The following is a 19,137-nucleotide window of genomic DNA, read 5'->3' on the forward strand; positions in this document are numbered from 1 at the left end:
GAAACTGGATACTTCCCCACATAAAAATCGACACGCACGGGCCGAGATACCTCGGAGGCTCCGTTGGTACAGATCTGTTTATGATCGGATCACATACATATATTCTCAAACTTAAAATGGAATGAGCTTTATTTAAACACCGTAATATACATTAACAATTTTGAAGCGGGTAATATAATAGTAAGGATAAAAAGTGAACTCGGGAATTATACAAAAAGTAAAGTGACAAAAGAAGTTAAGAATATCGACATCAGATAAATATACACCGTCATTAGATTATTTATTTACTGGTTTCATCATTGGCATTATAGGGCTTCCATCTTAAACAGCCAGCGTTAATGCATTGTTGGGAACCCCTTTTTTTGGCCTTCGACAAATAATCCTCCAATAGATCCTTTAAGTAAACCATGGAAATTTACAAACGACTTCCTTTTCGCTTCGTGTAATAAAACAAGACGAAACAACACCAGGGTTCACACAACTTTTGGAAAACAAATTTCCCTGAGATTCCCAGGTTTTTTCCCATATACTTCCCTGAGTTTTCCAGGTTTTTCCCGTATATGGAGTATTCTATGGAGCAAATGTTAACGAAGGAGGCGAAGGGGGTAGAGGCAAATAGGACTATATCATACTCAAAGGACATCCCCGCATCACTAATAGAACCAGAGTTATGAGCTTCCGAAGTATAGTGTAATGTTAATCCTATGGAGCGAATGTTCACGAACATTTTGCTTAATTACTCGGCCCCTGTTTGACGCAAATTTCCCTGATTTCCCTGAATTTTATTAAAAATTCTAAACTTCCCTGAGTTTTCCCTGAGGTTTTTGTCAACTATTTATTTCCCTGATTTTTCCAGGTTTTCCCGGTTTTCCAGGTTTGTATGAACCCTGAACACTAACCATATTTTTAAGTACCAAATGCCTCCCTTTCCAATACTTCAGCAATCCTAAAGCCTGGAGCGTTGTAACAATGTCGTAAGCGTTGATTGCCGTTTCTTGACTCATATCTACAACAGAAAACAAAAAAGAATGTTATTTTTACCTCACCCAGAGACGATGACGTCGAGGAGAGGTATAACACTGGACGTGTCTGTGTCACCGCGTTCGCAGTTGGCAAATCGGAGCAAACATGGTCGCGGAAAGCAATATTGGCTTCTACTCCAATATCATCGTTAGGGTTAAGATTTACGCGGCGATCGGCTAAGGCATGGACTAACTAACGCTAGGGATTGTTTGCTCCCCCTAAAAGATAAAGCATGCATGTTCCAAACGCCCCCTAGCCGCAGCTACATTCCCTAACAAGAAGTTACATGAAAATTGGACCAAATTTCACGTGTCCTATGACGTCAAAATTAAAATCCAGCCTAAATTAGAAGCCGCTATCTTTAAAATCCGCAAAACCGATTTATGTTGCCCAGAGATGGCGCTATATCTACATCCGTTTTGGTCCAATAAATTGAGGGAATGAAGAGGGGAATAAAGGAATGATTCGGAACATGTAGTTGGCGACAGTATTGCATGGGAAACACTATTAGTAAACAATCCTTAGAGTTAGTTAATCCATGGCTAGGGTTACGAGATACGTCTAGCCTCTCAATGGCAGGGCTTCACGCAATTGCGGGTTCTCTTATCATTTATCGTGAATCAATCGCCTTATATACCCTAAATTTCCAAAAATTGTTAAAGAGGCGTATGCTTGAATTCAAACGTCAACAATAGCTAGGTTTAAAATGCTTTTAGGAATGAAGCTTCTTTAAACGATTTAACTATACTTAAGCGAGAGCCGCCATTGGGGTATTTTCCTTCGCCAGACGGAGCCCCAGTTCACTACAAACGGGAGGCTAACCAACTCGCACGGCCTCTGGCGTTGCTTCTTGGCTAGAGCGAGGATACCCCAATGGCGGCCTCGCCCCTGTGTGTTGGTTTCTCTTTTGTAATTAACAAATTTGAGAAATTAGAAACTCTCCCATTGTACCACACACACACGTAGGCGATTGTTAAGTGCTGCCGCGTAGTGCCATTGTATTTGTATGAGAAACAGGGATAAGGGAGGTGAGATGGATTGGAAATGATGGCGGGCGACCTGCGGGATAAGGCACCGCAACTCTCTCAGTGTACCTCGCGCACGCCCCTACCAAAGCCCCTACCTTCGGAAATCGATTGTTAAGTGCTGCCACGTAGCGTAATTGTATATGAACGAGAACCAGGGATAAGGGAGGTGAGATGGATTGGAAATGATGACGGGCGACCCTCGAGCTAAGGCACCGTAACTCTCACCCTCAATTTAAGGGGATAAATTTTTTTGGCATATCTCACATTAAATAAGGTAAATTTAAAATTTGGAAATTGCTGAAAAATTATTATTGCATTTATTGTAGGCCTGTGCGGGTGCTCATTTTTCGAAGACTCGAACCCGGGACCTTGTCCAAGACCTAAAATTAACCGTTTAGGGCTGGACAAGTCCATTTTTCTTCACTAACCAGCCCATTTTTTCATAAGGGGGCAAAGGGGCTGACTGTATAACAAGAGAGATCCTAGATGGCACTGAACACGTGACCACCCTATAATTATCATAGAGTGCATTCTCACTTGTCAGTACATACTATACAACACTACCAAAGGCTAAGATATATCTTTAGTTGTCATGCGCAAAGGGGCTAACAGTACAACAAGAGAGATCCTAGATGGCAGTGAACACGTGACCACCCTAAGATTATCATAGAGTGCATTCTCACTTGTCAGTACATACTATACAACACTACCAAAGGCTAAGACATATCTTTAGTTGTCATGCGCAAAGGGGCTAACAGTACAACAAGAGAGATCCTAGATGGCAGTGAACACGTGACCACGTGACCACCCTAAGATTATCATAGAGTGCATTCTCACTTGTCAGTACATACTATACAACACTACTAAAGGCTAAGACATATCTTTAGTTGTCATGCGCAATACAAATTGTAGTCCACACTTCGTAGTATAACTAAAAAATGAGGAGCTCGCACACCTATAGTATATTTATTGTAAACAAATAATAAATTTTGGGCTCGAATTAGACTCGATTAAGAATTTTGGACTCAAATTTCTCAAAACCATGTTTTAAGGACTCGACGGGTCCAGCAAAAAAGGACTCGAGGGCTCGACGAGTCCACTTTTCCAGGACTCTGGCTCGGACACGAAACCTAAAAATGAGGACTCGCACACTTCTAATTTATAGGTACAGCGCAAAGTAAAATTTTTAGGATTTAAATGAGACTTGCCCTTTACAAAAGCGGCATCCGAGGGGCTAATCACTTCCAAAAAATATGGTCACTCGATTTCAAAAAATTCCTAATGATTCCAAAAAATTCCTAATGATTCCAAAAAATTCCTAATGATTCCAAAAAATTCCTAATGATTTCTAAAAATTCGGAAAATTTCAGAAATTTTTACAATTTCCAAAATTTTCACCAAAATTTCGTAAGATTTCAAACAAAGTTGGAAAAATTTCATGATTTCAACAGAGATTTCAAAATTTCCATAGAAGTTTTATGATTTCAACAGATCTCGAAAAATTTCAAGATGTTGGAAATCTGATTTCTTGGGCGTTAGTACACTCGATTTCGCGAGTGATCAGCCCCTCGGCGACATCTGGGAAGCGAGGAAAGAATCGGCATTAATTCGTTACCTTTTATGGAGATTTCCTTTCCCTCATATTTTGCTAAATACTCGAGTAAAATGCTTTTCCAATAACTTCTATACGAGATTAATCCCAAATCAGATAAGGGTTTTTCAGGCGAACCTATTTTCCCTTCTTCTTTGCTCAGCAAATAACCTAATTTTAAAAGCAAAATTAACATAAAAATTACAATTTATTTAAATAAAATAAATCAGGGTTCTGCCCAATATCCCTGTCTTTTCCAGCTAATCCCTGACCAAATTTTGCCAATATCCCTGACCATTTTAAGGTGATTACCAAAGTGCACTTCATCACAACTGGGCCCGTATTTATCATTTCTGAAAGCATGGTTTGATACATCTAACGAAATCCCTGACTTTTCAGGAAGAAAATTTAATTCCCTGACCTTTTTCCCCATTTTCCAAATCCCTGACTTTTTCAGCCAAATTTTGTCAATATCCCTGATCATTTTTAAAGTGTTTACCAGAGTCAACTTCATGATCACACCTTGCCCATATTTATCATTGCTCGAAACATGGTTTGATATATCAAACAAAATCCCTGACATATTCCTGACTCCGCCATTTTGAAAATTCCTAACTTTTCCAGCTTATCCCTGAGAAACTATTTTTCAATATCCCTGACCATTTTAAGTACGTGTTTACTAGAGTCCACTTCATCACAACTGGGCCCATATTTATCATTGCTCGAAGCCTGGTTTAATAAATCCAGGGCTGATACTCACTCGCGCGCTCAAATTTAGTTGAATAAGTGATTAATTAATTTAAAAATAGTAAGGAAAAAGTGACTAAATATAACCATATTAAAGGAATAGCGACCTGATTTAAAACGTATCTCAAATCTAAAGAAAACCTTACTTCTTTGAGAGTTTAAACTCTTCTGATTCCAAAAATAGGCTTGATAAATATTTAAATATCAGGGAAAACACAGAACAAGTTGGGAAAACCAAAATATTACCTCTCCGAGTCAAGACGACTATTTACAAACTTATTTACCCAGATATGGAAATGTTTCTTAAGTTAAAATTTATGAAGTATTAAAGCAGTATACAAAGCATAGCAAATATACTGTAAATCAGACGACATTTTACATCCAATAATGATATACTTGTACACATTAAAATCATCCGATGGGGGAAAAACGGGAAATGAAGAGATAAAACTTTGGAGGGATATTACCTTTACGTGTTTGTAAAGGCCCAATTTTCTACTCCTCAACTGTATGCCCTCTATGTTCAAAGCCATATTCACAACAGGGTTGCCATGTAAACACTATCCTCTCGTTTCACCTCAACGATTTTCTTAGTTTTGTCAACATGACTGTTAACGTTACATAACACCAAAGCTTATTTGTGGCTACACACACTGAAAGTAAATGCGCATCATAAAAAGCATGAAAACTCGAAGCTATAATCCGATTACGATCAGACCTTTCACTGGTCTGGGCTGCGTTCAGCAGAGCTCACCAAAAACGACAGCGGATTTTGGAAATGTTTACCGGTGAGCTCTGTCGTCATAGCTTTTCTCCGGTCATCCGCGTTTTATAAATGACGCTAGCGCAATAAAGCGTACAAGGTACCAAGGCTTAACAAACGTTGTATGATAACATATTTATAGAGATAGATAACAACTTTTATAATTAAAATTAGACGCTAACATATATCTTAAAATTCTCGCGTGATCAACTGATTTCACGCCAATTAAATGGCTATAGTCCCATCAGAATCATCAAGCTATTTGTATTAATTCCTCCATGGTTTTTTCGCCAAGCTGAGAACTACGCGTTTTACGTCACGTTATCCAAAATGCCGACCATTTTCTTTGAAGACCGCGCTAGCTCAGCGCTGAGCACCAGGACGTCAAAATTCATAAACCAAATCCCGTTAAATAGGACACTGTTCACAGCGCTGGGCTCTGCTGAACGCGGCCCAGATTTCCACCATGATTATAAAATTTATGCCTAATTATTAAAAAGTGTATTTAACTTTCGGCTCACTCTGAACCGTTAATGTCTCTGCATTACAGAAACGAAAACCAAGCGTTCACTTTTTGGTTCACTAGGCCTATTGACAAATAAAAGTTCATTTGGCCCACATAGTAGCGTTGTGCTTGTATTCACTTTAGAAAGGATTATGCTATAAACAGATCTAGTATAGCTTAAGTAATATATAAACATCCATTTTAAATAATAATATTTAAAAACATCTTTGGAATATCAAAATGAAATAGAGCTTTAAAGCTACAAAAGTACTAAATGCATCATAATTACGAAAAATATTTCCACATATTCAATTTATATTAAGGATAAAGGGAATATTATGGTTCTGTAGGATTTCTTTACACATCAAAACAAAACGAACTTCTAACGCAGCGCACTACTGTAACAACGGACGGACACACACAGACAAAAACATAGGCTGCTTTTTAACTCTTTCCGTATTAATTTTGAATTGAGAAACAAGATTATCTTAAATATTAAAATAAATATAATTAATATTTAACATTTTCTTCGTTAGTTATTCGCCTTATTGAACGTTACATCGTTTTAAAAAAGAACAATTAAACATTCTTGAGAGACTTGACTAATATTGGCGTTTGAAATGAAGCATACACCGGTTGCTTCGCCTTACTAAAATAGGTAGTATATAAGGGTGTCGAACTACAGTTAGAAGCAAGAACAACCGCAATTGCGAAAACCTTTGGTGGACACCCCAGCTTAGGGAGGCTAGACGTTTCTCGTAACCCTAGCTGATCGCCGCGTATGTCTTAACCTTAAGGATGATGTTGGAGTAGAAGCCAGGTGTGCAGGCTGGTGTCCATGTGGGATGGACAAAAACAAAGACCAAAGGATGGTGGTGTAGAAGCCAGGTGTACAGACTGGAGTCCATGTGGGATGGACAATAACAAAGACCAGAAGATGGTGGTGTTTGAAGCCAGTATGTACAGACTGGTGTCCATGTGGGATGGACAATGACCAGAAGATGGTGGTGTTAGAAGCCAGTAAGTACAGACTGGTGTCCATGTACGATGGACAAAAACAAAGACCAGAAGATCGTGGTGTTAGAAGCCAGTGTGTACAGACTGGTGTCCATGTGGGATGGACAATGACTAGAAGATGGTGGTGTTAGAAGCAATTAAGTACAGACTGGTGTCTATGTGGGATAGACAAAAACAACGCCCAGAAGATGGTGGTGTAAGAAGCCAATGAATACAGATTGGTGTTCATGTGGAATGGACAATTGACTAGTCAGATGAAGTAATAGTGGCCAGTTGAATTGTGGATAGCCTCAAGTTTTGAATTTTCCGGAAACTGTGAATGCGGTCCGGAAATGGCGAACACATTTGCTTCGATTCGGAAACTGCGAACGCGCTCCCCTGGGGTGTAAGTCAATAACAACAGACACACACACACACGATCGTTACAGAACCTCTCCGTGACATACGTCACTCGGAGAGGTAAAAAACACCTCAAAAACTTGAAATTTGGGGTGCAAAAGCAAATTTGCGGAGAAGATTTTTGGCGGGTTTTTCTCCTTGATACGTCACTCACGGCATCTCGCGGAAAAGCCAAGCGCGAGCGCCCGAGACTCCCAAGCATAGACCATAAGTCTATTATGTAGGGTCCCCATAAGTGTGAGACAAAGACAATTTAGGTCATAAGCAAATGCCCCTAATGAAGGAAGCAGGTAAGGAAATTTCATCGCCCCCTGGCGGATTCTAGAGGTACCACGAAGCGGAAATGAAATAATCCAAGTTCGTATTGCGCGTGTCTTAGTCTTAAAGCTTGAATCGTAGGCATGTTTAAAAATGGAGGCGGCCAGGAACGGAGCTCGGAGGTATTTGCCCCAACTAAAGTTATATTTAAATGAAGGAGTGCATTTAATTAACAGAGAAAGAGATAGAATGTATTCAATATTAGTAGAAAACAATTTGCACGAAACGTATCTAGTGTTAATATTAGATTATCTTCTAAACGCCTTTAAAGATGTTCAATCTGAGGTTAAGCCTTGCTATTTGAAGTCTAATCAAGAAAAACTGCCAGATAAATTACCTCAGACAGTTATCTGTAAGTGTAGCTTGTTTTCATGTTGTAACTTAACTTAATCCTCCACGTAAAGATAACAATGACCGCTTTTATTATATTTAAAGTATGTGACATGAATTTACCAATTAAACAGCAATGTAAACGGTACCCGCCGCCATTCCCCAATTGGTGAATAGTTGAAAGTCCTATCCTAACTTCCGGTGGTATAAGCAAACAGCCTAGGAACTATAGATGGCGCTTTTATCGTACCCGCCAAATTTTCAAAATGTTGATACGAGTACAATGCCGGCGGTATAGGACCTAATTGGGGACTCATACTTATGGGGACCTTACATAATAGACTTATGCATAGACATATAAAGAGGTAGGCATACTATTGACTGTTGAAAAATCTCATTTTTAATGCCGATTCCCCACTTCCTCGAGAACCATGTATAGTAGGGGCAAACCACTAACGCCATCTATCGCCATTATTGCAAACCTATAAAATATTTTTTTGTTTTACTCTGGCGCGAGAAAATTTTCGGGAAATGCAAATTTAAAACGTTCAAATAAAGAATTAGGCTTAACATTGTAATTTTTAACGTGAATGAAGGCTTTTGGAAATTAATGTTTTAATAAAAGGGCAAAAATAAGAAAATTAAACAGTTTATGCATCAAATGTTTTGTCAATGTTAAAACCATTTGTAATTAAAAAAAATAATGCTGAAATCTTGCTCAGTTCCAAAGTGTAGCAATCGTTCTACCACTCAAATGATTGCATTTCACAAGTATATTGATCCAAAAATGTTTGAATATTTATCATGATTTAGGTTTAAATAATCCTTTTCCAAGGCCAATAGACTATTGACAGCTCCTTTAGTCATTGTTATAAGACTTTGTCAACATTTTTACGATATAAACAAAAGGGGATTTGATATAAAATAAAGTAAATTAATACATATAACTTAAATATGTTTACATACCTCATTAATTCTAGAAAATTACATGCTTTGAAAACCGTTTAATAAAAACAATAACATCAGTTTCACGGTGTGACGGTTCAATCTTATTGATATTTGATAATGCAAGCCTTCCTAAATAACAGCTGTTCGAATTACAACGCCTCTATGCCCAGGGCCGGAAACAAGAAAAATTTCTTATATTGTGACTGTAGTGTGCTAAAATAGTGTCGCTTCGATCTCCACAGTCAAGCTATCAAAACTTCGGAAAAATTATTGGTCAAACTGTCCAGTGACCCCCTTAGTTTTTAAAAATATTATGGGACATTTTAAAATTTTATTGGACAATGTCCATTGTCCTGCGCTTATTTCCGGCCCTGTCTATGCCCCTATCGTCCTTGTTTTGAGTAATGTCAATTTATGTTAACATCCCATAGGGATTAAGGCAATGAAAAGCAGTACAGTGTCAATACCCTTTATGCTTTTTAGTTTTCCGTTCCGTCTATAGTTGGCGCTCGTGTTTTGCAATGAGAGAAATGTAAGCAAGGCCGCCAATTCAATAGTGAGTCAACGTGTACACAGTGTTGTATGTCTATGCTCCCGAGTCTACTAATGCCGCGTGAATCTGAATAAAATAGGCTTAACGCGGGGCTGAGACACTAACAGGCGTCACGTGAGCGACATCTAGAGAGAAAATTTCTCCTTACTACGCCATCAAACGAAACAAAATTTTAACTAGGCCTTTTCCAAACACAAAACTTTGATTGCAATTTTATAAATTGCTACGAAACCAAATACAAAAGTAAACATATCATAATAAGCTAGATTTTTCAAGGATTTTTTTCCCATTTTAAGTTTGTGGATGACAAAAATTATGGCACTAACACTTTAAGCTATTAAAAAGGGCCATGTTGAATGAAATGTTTTTCAGAGATGACTATAGTCTGTCAAACGAAAGAAGAGCCCTGAGAAATTTGTCCAAATTGGTGTCGCCACCATCGACCCCATAGTTCTTTATCAACTTGTTTTGTTTTGTCAATAGTCGTCTGTAATATAGTCTGCTATTATATCATTAAAATATATTGCAATGCTAGTTCAACAAAGATAAAACTGGTGTCTTGTCGTTAATTTTGTTATATATTCTTTAATACTCGATGATCGTAAAAAACCATGAAACATAAACATATTAAATATATATTGCAAAATGTATTGGTTCTATTGCGATTAAGCCTATCTGTTTATAGCAGACTATATTACAGACGACTATTGACAAAACAAAACAAGTTGATAAAGTACTATGGGGTCGATGGTGGCGACACTAATTTGGACAAATTTCTCAGGGCTCTTCTTTCGTTTGACAGACTTTAATTTTCATAATTATTTTCTGTAAGATATTTTAAAGTTCTGTGTCGTAATCAAGCCCAAACTATGGGCTCTTCGAAGGAAAGGTCACCTCATAAATGGTCCAGGACGAAATTCAACTAAGCCATGCAGAATGCAAAGTAATTGTAGCAGTTTTTAATCAAAACAATCACTTCAATGGATTGTTTTCAAATATGAAGTCAAGCATTTCTTGAGCGAGCGAAGCGAGGTCCACGATTGTTTGGTTTAATCAAATGTAATTTTCCTGTTTTTCCGATTAAACTATCATTCAGCTGGGCGATAGAAATATGTTACGTTTTACGTTGTGGTCGAGAAGATAAATAACACCGAAAGACGCAAAAATCCAAAAACAAAGTGACCAATAGCAAAAACGGATTTATGTACTAAGAACGTCGGATCATAGTTATAGCATGGATAAAGAATGCGCGTGAGGAAATTTGTTTTCACGCTATAGGATCGGCAACTCCCTATCTCGAACGACAGCTTATTCTGTATATACACTGTTACAACATCGGTTGTCAGCACGCGCAAAGCTATTTCTCTATGTAACGTAGCTTTGTTCATGCTGTCAAGAGACCAAAAACTTCAGGATCTTCAGGATTTAAAATATCCGGGATTTTTTTACCTCGAGTGCACGGACCTCTAGGCCTTAGTTTCAAATACGTGTGAAATTACCTACAGCCTACTACATGTATTTGAAACTAAGGCCTAGAGGTCCGTGCACTCGAGCTAAAAACTCGCGGATATTTTAAATCCTGAAGATCCTGAAGTTTTTTGTCTCTTGACAGCACGTACAAAGCTAGGTTGCATAGAGACCTAGCTTTGCGCGTGCTGACAACCGATGTTGTAACAGAGTATATACAGAATAAGCTGTCGCCCGAGATAGGGAGTTGCCTATCCTGTAGAGTGAAAACAAATTTCCTCACGCGCATCCTTCATCCATGGTTATAGCCTCTGGTACCATCCTCGCATACTTTATTGAGAAAGTTGGAGAAACTTCGTCTGCTTATATTTTCACTCCGCCCTCAAATTTTGTATATAGCGACTTCTAGTGGTCGAAAATATCATTATTATCTCTATTTTCGTGGTTAAATTTTTTTTTTTTTTTCGAAATTGCGCCAGTGGTAAAAAAGCAAATTGGACAACAATGCGATATAACTCCCGATTTAGTGGAGAATATATATATAAATGATCTTTATTTAAATATTTTCTTTAAGTATCTGGTTTTTCTTTCTTTGTAGTACTATAATTATTATTATAGTACAATTATAAGTTATTATTATTATTTACTTCCCTTATGCAGTAGCTATATTTAAAGCCCAAAATATAAGAGAATAAGGCCGATAGATGGCGAGCGCGAGTTTTGAATTATTAAGCCACTCCCATCAAAACATACGAAGTAGTCGAGGATGGGTAGGGAATTTCCTACGTTCAACGTTCTTCTTACATAAATCCGTTTTTGCAAATAGTAACTAATTTTCGGAAAAATGACTTTTAGTAACCGAATTTGAAAAAAGTGACTCAGTATCAGCCCTGAATTATACCATACCAAATCCCTGACTCCGCCCCCCCCCATTTTCCAAATCCCCGACTCGTCCAGGTTCCGTACAGAGCCTGGAAATGTCAGTGAACAAAATGGCACCGGCCAGATTACACTTTTGCGCGGCCTCTAGTGACTAGAATTAGTATTACTATATTCATTATAAGATGACCCCGGCAAATTTATAATTTTCGGGGTTTTTCCATTGTTTATAAAATATTATTCCGATTATGAATAAAACCAATCTAGTAAGATGAATCGCGGCCGTTCCCAGGTGACGATTATCTCTTCACGAGATACGCTTTACCAAATAACTGTAGCTATTATACCTCCGTGGCTCAGCTTGCTTAGTCAATAATCTGAGGAGAAAAGTGGGGATCCAAAGCGCAAAATATTTCTTTGCAAATATCCGACCGTGTACGCGAAAAAAAGGGGGAAACGGGGATAGAAAAGGCGCCCAGCCTGCCAGCAAGGGTCGGAACAATACTTTCGCTAGCTCTAAAGAGCGCAAAAGTAAAAATGAAGGACTTACGGAAATCAATCAGCATTCTTCCGTAACCTTTACGTTGATAAGGCGGTAAAGTCAGAATACACGAAACATTGTAATTCAGGAAAGAATTCTTTTCTTTAGAAAAATAGCCAATAATATGGCATCCTTCCGAATCGGCTTCTGTCATGACGTAAAATAAAAATGGCTCAACGTCAAAGTACAGCGTTTTGTGGCCCAGAAAAAGTTTCGCTAATAAGCACAAGTTTTGGCAATACACCTGCAATTAAACTCGATTAAATCTATGCAATTTTTAAGAATAGCACCTGCTCTTCCAAACTTAATAAATCATATACCAAAAGAAAGATTACGCCTTCCTCTATTTATTGCACACCATTATAATGAGCGCAAATAATAATTAACATTGACAAACTAATTATATATATATATATATATATATATATATATATATATAGCAGTGCCAAAGTCTTGGCCGGGACTCGCTCTGACGATACACGAGTTACAAAAAATTAAATGAAGATAAATATAGCTTCAAACATTCCAAGTTTCAGTCATCAAAGAATCGCATTTTTAAAAATACAAACCGCACCTAACCAAACCTAAAATGTATGATTTAAGATAATTTTAAGAAAATTCATTCCGTGTAAATTATTTTTTTACATAATTTACACGTTATTTTAGGTTAGGTTAGGTTAGGTGCGGTTTGTATTTATAAAAATGCGATTCTTTGATCACTGAAACTTCGAATGTTTGAAGCCATATTTATCTTCATTTATATTTTTGAAACAGACGCGTGCGCATGCGACTCTGCGTGTATCATCACAGGGAGTCCCGGCCAAGCCTATATATATATATATATATATATATATATATATATATATATATATATATATATATATATATATATATATATATATATATATATATATTAATATAGTTTTTTAATGTTAATTATTGTTTGTGCTCATTATAATGCTGTGCAATGAATAGAGGCAGGCGAAAGCTTTCTTTTGGTATATGATTTATTTAATTTGGAAGAGCAGGTGCTACTCTTCAATTTAGCCTAGATCTCTAATTACAATTAGAGATTAATATAAAAACTACCTTATTTTTTTCACCGTCAACTTCGAAAAACGAAATGTTATTGCTTCGATAAATTTCGTCACCAGGTGGATGTCTCCAAACGCATTTTGCCTGAAAAACGATTGATAATCTTAAAATAAAAAAATATTTAGGGCTGCGCTTTTACTAGCGAGACGAATATCAAATACCCAAAACATTTCTTAAAGAATATCGAGACGAATAAAGATTTTTGAATCGAATGTCGAATAATTAGGCTTAACTATACATAGCCTTAAAGAATACTTCTCCAATACTTAGGCCTAATATTCGCGAATACTAGAATATAAAGGCCAACTATTCGCCGAATGACGTCGTTGGTCATTAAAACTAAACTTGAAAGTTAAACCATGGATAAAGAATGCGCGTGAGGAAATTTGTTTTCACTCTACAGGATCGGCAACTCCCTATCTCGGACGACAGCTTATTCTATATATACTCTGTTACAGCATCGGTTGTCAGCACGCGCAAACCAAGTCTCTATGCAACGTAGCTTTGTTTCAGATACGTGTGAAATTGTCTACAGCCTGCTACACGTATTTGAAACTAAGGCCTAGTGGTCCGTGCACTCGAGCTAAAAAAACTCGCGGATATTTTAAATCCTGAAGATCCTCAAGTTTTTTGTCACTTGTCAGCACACACAAAGCTAAGTTGCATAGAGACCTAGCTTTGCGCGTGCTGACAATGATTAACTAACGCTAGGGATATATCGTTCCCCTAAAAGATAGAGTATGCACGTTCCAAGTGGCCCCTAGCAGCAACTACTATCTCCATAAACATATAAAGAGGTAGGCATACTATTGACTGTTGAAAAATCTCATTTTTAATGCCGATCCCCCTCTTTCTCGAGAACCATGTATAGTAGGGCAAACCACTAGCGCCATCTATCGCCATTATTGCAAAATTATAAAAAACTAGTACTCGAAGTAGATTTTTTGAAAAACGAGTACTATTAGTTTTACGAATGTGGAATAAAACGCGTACAATTGAAAGCTATATCTTAGCCTTTGTGCCTACACTGACATGTGACAACGCAGCCACGGACTGTTATCGCGCATAGTCACATTGCATCCAGGGGTTAGTCATTTGAATAATCAGGTGTACAAAAACCGTAGAAATCGATTACGTGATTTCTAGAATTCTTAGAAAATCATCAGTAATCAAATTCATTCTTGTAGGTAATCAAAGGTAGTCAGAAATCTCCGATAATCACTTGAAATCACATGAAGTCTTGAGAAAATCGGAAATAATCACATGTTTTACTAGTAATCTTTTGTAATCACCTCGGTAATCACAAATTTCGTGAAATAATCACGCATAATCAATCGAGGGATTCGAAAATCCAAAATAAAAATAGTAAATCAGTTGAAATAGAAATAATCACTCTTTAATCACTGCATTCATCGTAATTCACGAAGAATCCAATGGTAATCACGGCAATCACCAAAAAATCACCGGAATTCAAACAGGAATCACGAGTAATCTGCGGCAATAACGGGAAATCAGTGTAAAGATCACGGAAATCATCTGTAATAATCGCAATCACGGTAATCTAGGAATTCGTTCAATAATCATCGGAATTCAGTAATCAGGTGTACACAACATTGACGAATGACTAGCCCCTCGCATTGCATGATCGAGTGGCCTCTGGTACTCAAAGAGTGACGTCGTGTAGCTTGCTTTGGTTGACCCCTCGCGAAGAAATGGACTAGCCCGACAAAAAATAAACAAGGCCTAGTTTAAAGAAAAAATAAGTAGGGGTGTGCGAATACCACTTTTTGGGTATCGAACCGGTTATCGAATATCAAAAAATTTTCCTTATCAAATACCGAATCGAATAGTTCATTCCAAATCGAATACCGAATAGTTGGGCCTTGGTAATTTTTTTTTTTCCTTCCCGATTAATCGCGAATAGTTAAGCCTAGTAAACGCGAATATTTAACCCTAGTATTCGCGAATACTAGGCCAACTATTTGCGGTTAATCGGGTAGTAACCCTAATATTCGCCAATAGTCAATACAAAGCAAGGAGAAGAACATTTAGAAGCTCCTAAATTTCAAAATACCTCTCCTCATTGGTGGCCAAGTATTTCTTAAAATATTCCTATGTACTTTGCAGCACTTGCTGGTAGTTTTTGATGGGAGACAAATAAAATCGGGATGATATTTTTTTAAATAAGGTGGGTCTCTCTAGTGCCAAGAACCTAAATTTACGGTAGTCGAACTTTAACCGAATAGTCAGTTCGGTATTCGATATTCGAATCGAATAGTGAAAATGGGCTTATCGAATACCGAATCGAATTATTCGGTTCGGTATTCGATCGAATTATTCGATTGAAACGGTTAACCGCACACCTCTATTAAATAAGACTGGCATAGGGGAAAAATGGACTCGTCGAATAGTGTTACTAGCCTTTCGGAGGACTCGCGAGTACCCGCAAATTTCTAGGAAAACAGTACTCGTACAGGCCTATTAATAAGAGCTTACCATGTGTCGTCGCATAATTGTCGGGCTATTCATATATTTCAGACAAAATTCGCATATGTAGAGAATGGGTAGACATTGATATTCCTCGGGATAAGGAGAATTATACCAGACGCCCATTTCGTATTTTCCTAACTCAATCGTGCGAAAACCTCCTCGTTTTCCTTTTTGATATCTCTTCTGTTCTTGCTACAATTGTTCATTTATTTTGGGGTAAATATGACAGTACTCTATTATTTTCTTACAGTGGTATGCGAGTACTCGTCAAGTTCGAGTATCGAGCCTAGTACTCGACTCGGTTCTCGATAACAACATATTGAGACACTCGAGAAAGATTCGAGTAGCTTTTTAACATCTTAAATACTCGACAAATACTCGAATTCGAGGCTTATAACTATAGCAGACGATGAGCTCTTGAGCATTTATTTCGAAAATCATCCGTTCATTGTTTAATTGATCACTAACGATCTTTTTGAACTAGTTAGATATTAGATAACTGAACATCTTCGTTATTCTCTAGAAATTTACTCGGTTAATACTCGACAAGTCAATATTTGAGACTCTATAATTACTTGAAAGAACCAAAATTGGCCTATCTAAATACTCGAAACTCGAAAGAATTTTTGATACTCAGATAAGAAATTAGTTTTGATACTTGGACTCGCACACCACTTTTTTCTTAACTAACATTGATTAGTTAGTAGCTATTTATTAAATAATCAAAATTTTGGGCCTAAATATTAGTCGTTGCACGGCCGTTGCTATTTCGGCACACAAAATTGTATGGTTAACATTTCTGGGCCTAAATAGCGAGACTTTTGGAGATCGGCTATTTAGGCGCTAATTTTGGGATAAAGTAGTATAGTGTTTCTAGTTAGCTATTTTAGCCCAAATTATGGGTCCGAGTAGTCCAATATCTCAGGTGTACTAATTATGCCCAAAAATTGGGCATAAACAGGCTTCGGCTATTTTGGGCTAATTACAGGGTTCATACAACTTTTGGAAAACAAATTTCCCTGAGATTTCCAGGTTTTTTCCCATATACTTCCCTGAGTTTTCCAGGTTTTTCCCGTATATGGAGTATTCTATGGAGCAAATGTTAACGAAGGAGGCGAAGGGGGGTAGGGGCAAATAGGACTATATCATACTCAAAGGACATCCCCGTATCACTAATAGAACCAGAGTTATGAGCTTCCGAAATATAGTGTAATGTTAATCCTATGGAGGGAATGTTCACGAACATTTTGCTCAATTACTCGGCCCCTGTTTGTCGTAGCCCTAAGATTTTAGTATGGTTGGATGGGGGACAAATTGGACTATAACATACTCAAAGGGCATCCCTGTATCTCTAATAGAACCAGAGTTATGAGCCTCCAAAGTATAGTGTAATGTTAATCCTATGGAGGGAATGTTCACGAACATTTTGCTTAATTACTCGGCCCCTGTTTGACGCAAATTTCCCTGATTTCCCTGAATTTTATTAAAAATTCTAAACTTCCCTGAGTTTTCCCCGAGGTTTTTGTCAACTATTTATTTCCCTGATTTTTCCAGGTTTTCCCGGTTTTCCAGGTTTGTATGAACCCTGTAATTAGTACCAGGAGTAGATTTAATTTTACAAGTAGGAAAGGAGAACGGTTAGTATTTACTTCAGTTCGACTCATAGCCCACCCAGTATAGAACCCCTCCCTCCAACACGAAACGAAATTTTTACATTATCTTATTGGCTTTGAAACTTAAACTACGTTTTGATGACGTAGCTGACGGGGACGGCGAAAAATACGTTATTCCTTTTTACCTCTGTCGCCATGACCCCCCATCTTCTTTCATACCCCCCGTCCCGTCCCGTGGAAGGGGGTCCGGGACTTTGACGCGCGCCCAGTTTACTCTGTTCTCCATTCCTGCTTCTAAAATTACATCTATCCCTGATAGTACTCATAAAGTAATATCAGGAGTTCATAATAACCCGAAGTACAAAACTGGTAAAAAAAACCCGTAACAACAAAGTTTCGCCGTAAAGCTCAGCGGATTCATACACCGCTTAACTCCCAAAGAAATAGTTACCCCATTTCTTAGCGCCCAAGCGCATTAACTTACACACTTCCGGTTTAGCACTATTTTTATCTTGTGCTTTTTGGGAGCGAAAATAGCTCACGTCTGCTTCTGTCGGAACGGTGTAAATTAAGCCTTGGCTAAGAAGTTGGCTTTTAGTCGGGGTTTCTAGTTTTCTACAAAACATTTAAACGACCGTCAATGATGTATTGTTGTGGTATGTGTGAGTGTCAGTGAGAATTCCGTGGTTAAATTAAAGCGGTTTAGACAAATTTATTCCCAGTATCTTTAATATAAGAATTGCAACGTGTTTCTACGTCCACCATATCGCCATTTTTCTTTTCGACGGAGATCCCAGCCAAGGGAAGTTTTGGAACGAAAACCAAGGAGCATAGATACCACTACGATATACTGTAAGGTTGTATGTCCATAAACAGGCTAATCCTTTCTATGCGCAACGACAGAATCTTGTTGTTCGCGATTTTTACCATTAGCTCTATGGCCAGTTTCAAACTCCCCCCCCCGAAGGGAGGTTATTATGAACTCCTGGTAATAGGTTTAGGCTATTTAGGCCTAAATAGCTTACCAAATCATTCACAATATTTAAGCCCAAAATTTGGGCCTAAATAGAAACAGCCTTAAATAACATTTGACTAAACTTACTATTTCTTCAGCGGCTCTGGCTTGAGCTTCTCTGAACATCTGCAAATCAAAGACGGGAGTCAATCCAGCAGCCAACTCTGGTTCACGAAATTTCCCTTCATTTTTGTCAGTATCCGCATTCGTTAATTGTTGCTGTTGCTGCTTGCATTTTGGCAAACTTAATTTCTTCCTTTGCTCCATCAATAAATTCAGACGCTCTTTTTGTTCAATAGTCGGTCCCTATAATTAATTATAACTCAATTAAATTAAGTCTACGCAACAACTCTCTCATAGGGTTCAGATTCAACTTCACTAATTTCTATGCAGGGTTTGATCAAAATTTTTACATTGAAAATCCCTGACTCTTCCAGCTTATCAATGACCATTTTTATTACGTGTTTACCAGAGCCCACTTCATAATTACACCGACAGCCCATATTTATCATTGCTTGAAGCCTCCCAAACAAAATCCCAGACTTTTTTTGGAAAAAACTTTAAATCCCTGACTTTTTCCCCCATTTTCCAAATCCCTGACTTTCCCCCCATTTTTCCAAATCCCTGACTTTTCCCCCCCCCCATTTTCCAAATCCCTGACTTTTTCCCCCCATTTTCCAAATCCAACTTTTCCCCCATTTTCCAAATACCTGACTATTTCCCCCATTTTCCAAATCCGACTTTTCCCCCCATTTTCCAAATCCCTGACTTTTTCCCCCATTTTCCAAATCTCTGACTTTTTCCCAAATTTTACA

At 37.8% G+C, this 19,137-nt stretch overlaps 1 protein-coding gene and 1 long non-coding RNA gene across 2 annotated transcripts in view; one reads left to right on the forward strand and one right to left on the reverse strand.

The window, feature by feature from the left end:
- The window catches only part of LOC149634784 (uncharacterized), a 333,137-nt gene that overhangs the window by 122,852 nt on the left and 191,148 nt on the right, over positions 1 to 19,137 (forward strand). The gene's annotated exons all lie outside the window — the stretch shown is intronic.
- LOC149634984 (histone acetyltransferase KAT7-like) lies at positions 701 to 18,774 on the reverse strand. Its single transcript, XM_089850973.1, has 7 exons — positions 18,736 to 18,774; positions 18,410 to 18,628; positions 15,701 to 15,886; positions 13,199 to 13,288; positions 12,119 to 12,353; positions 3,667 to 3,813; positions 701 to 1,006 (listed from the first exon to the last, which is right to left on the reverse strand). Exons 1-7 carry the CDS (start codon positions 18,772 to 18,774, stop codon positions 828 to 830), a joined length of 1,095 nt encoding a protein of 364 aa, XP_089707099.1. The 3' UTR covers positions 701 to 827.

Source organism: Phalangium opilio, unplaced genomic scaffold (assembly GCF_054372755.1).
Source record: "Phalangium opilio isolate 3A_F unplaced genomic scaffold, DU_Popi_V2 ptg000098l_1, whole genome shotgun sequence".
In the NCBI taxonomy this organism is placed as follows: Eukaryota; Metazoa; Arthropoda; class Arachnida; order Opiliones; family Phalangiidae; genus Phalangium; species Phalangium opilio.

Bases quoted from the DNA above. Each gene is read 5' to 3' on its own strand.
- LOC149634984 (XM_089850973.1), bottom strand. From the start codon at position 18,774: ATGGTCATTGATAAGCTGGAAGAGTCAGGGATTTTCAAT. The intron at 12,354-13,198 runs GTAGTTTTTATA...GTTTAATTGCAG, and splicing joins TTGACGGTGAAAAAAATAAG to GTGTATTGCCAAAACTTGTG. The intron at 1,007-3,666 runs GTAACGAATTAA...TTTCTGTTGTAG, and splicing joins AAAGGAAATCTCCATAAAAG to ATATGAGTCAAGAAACGGCA.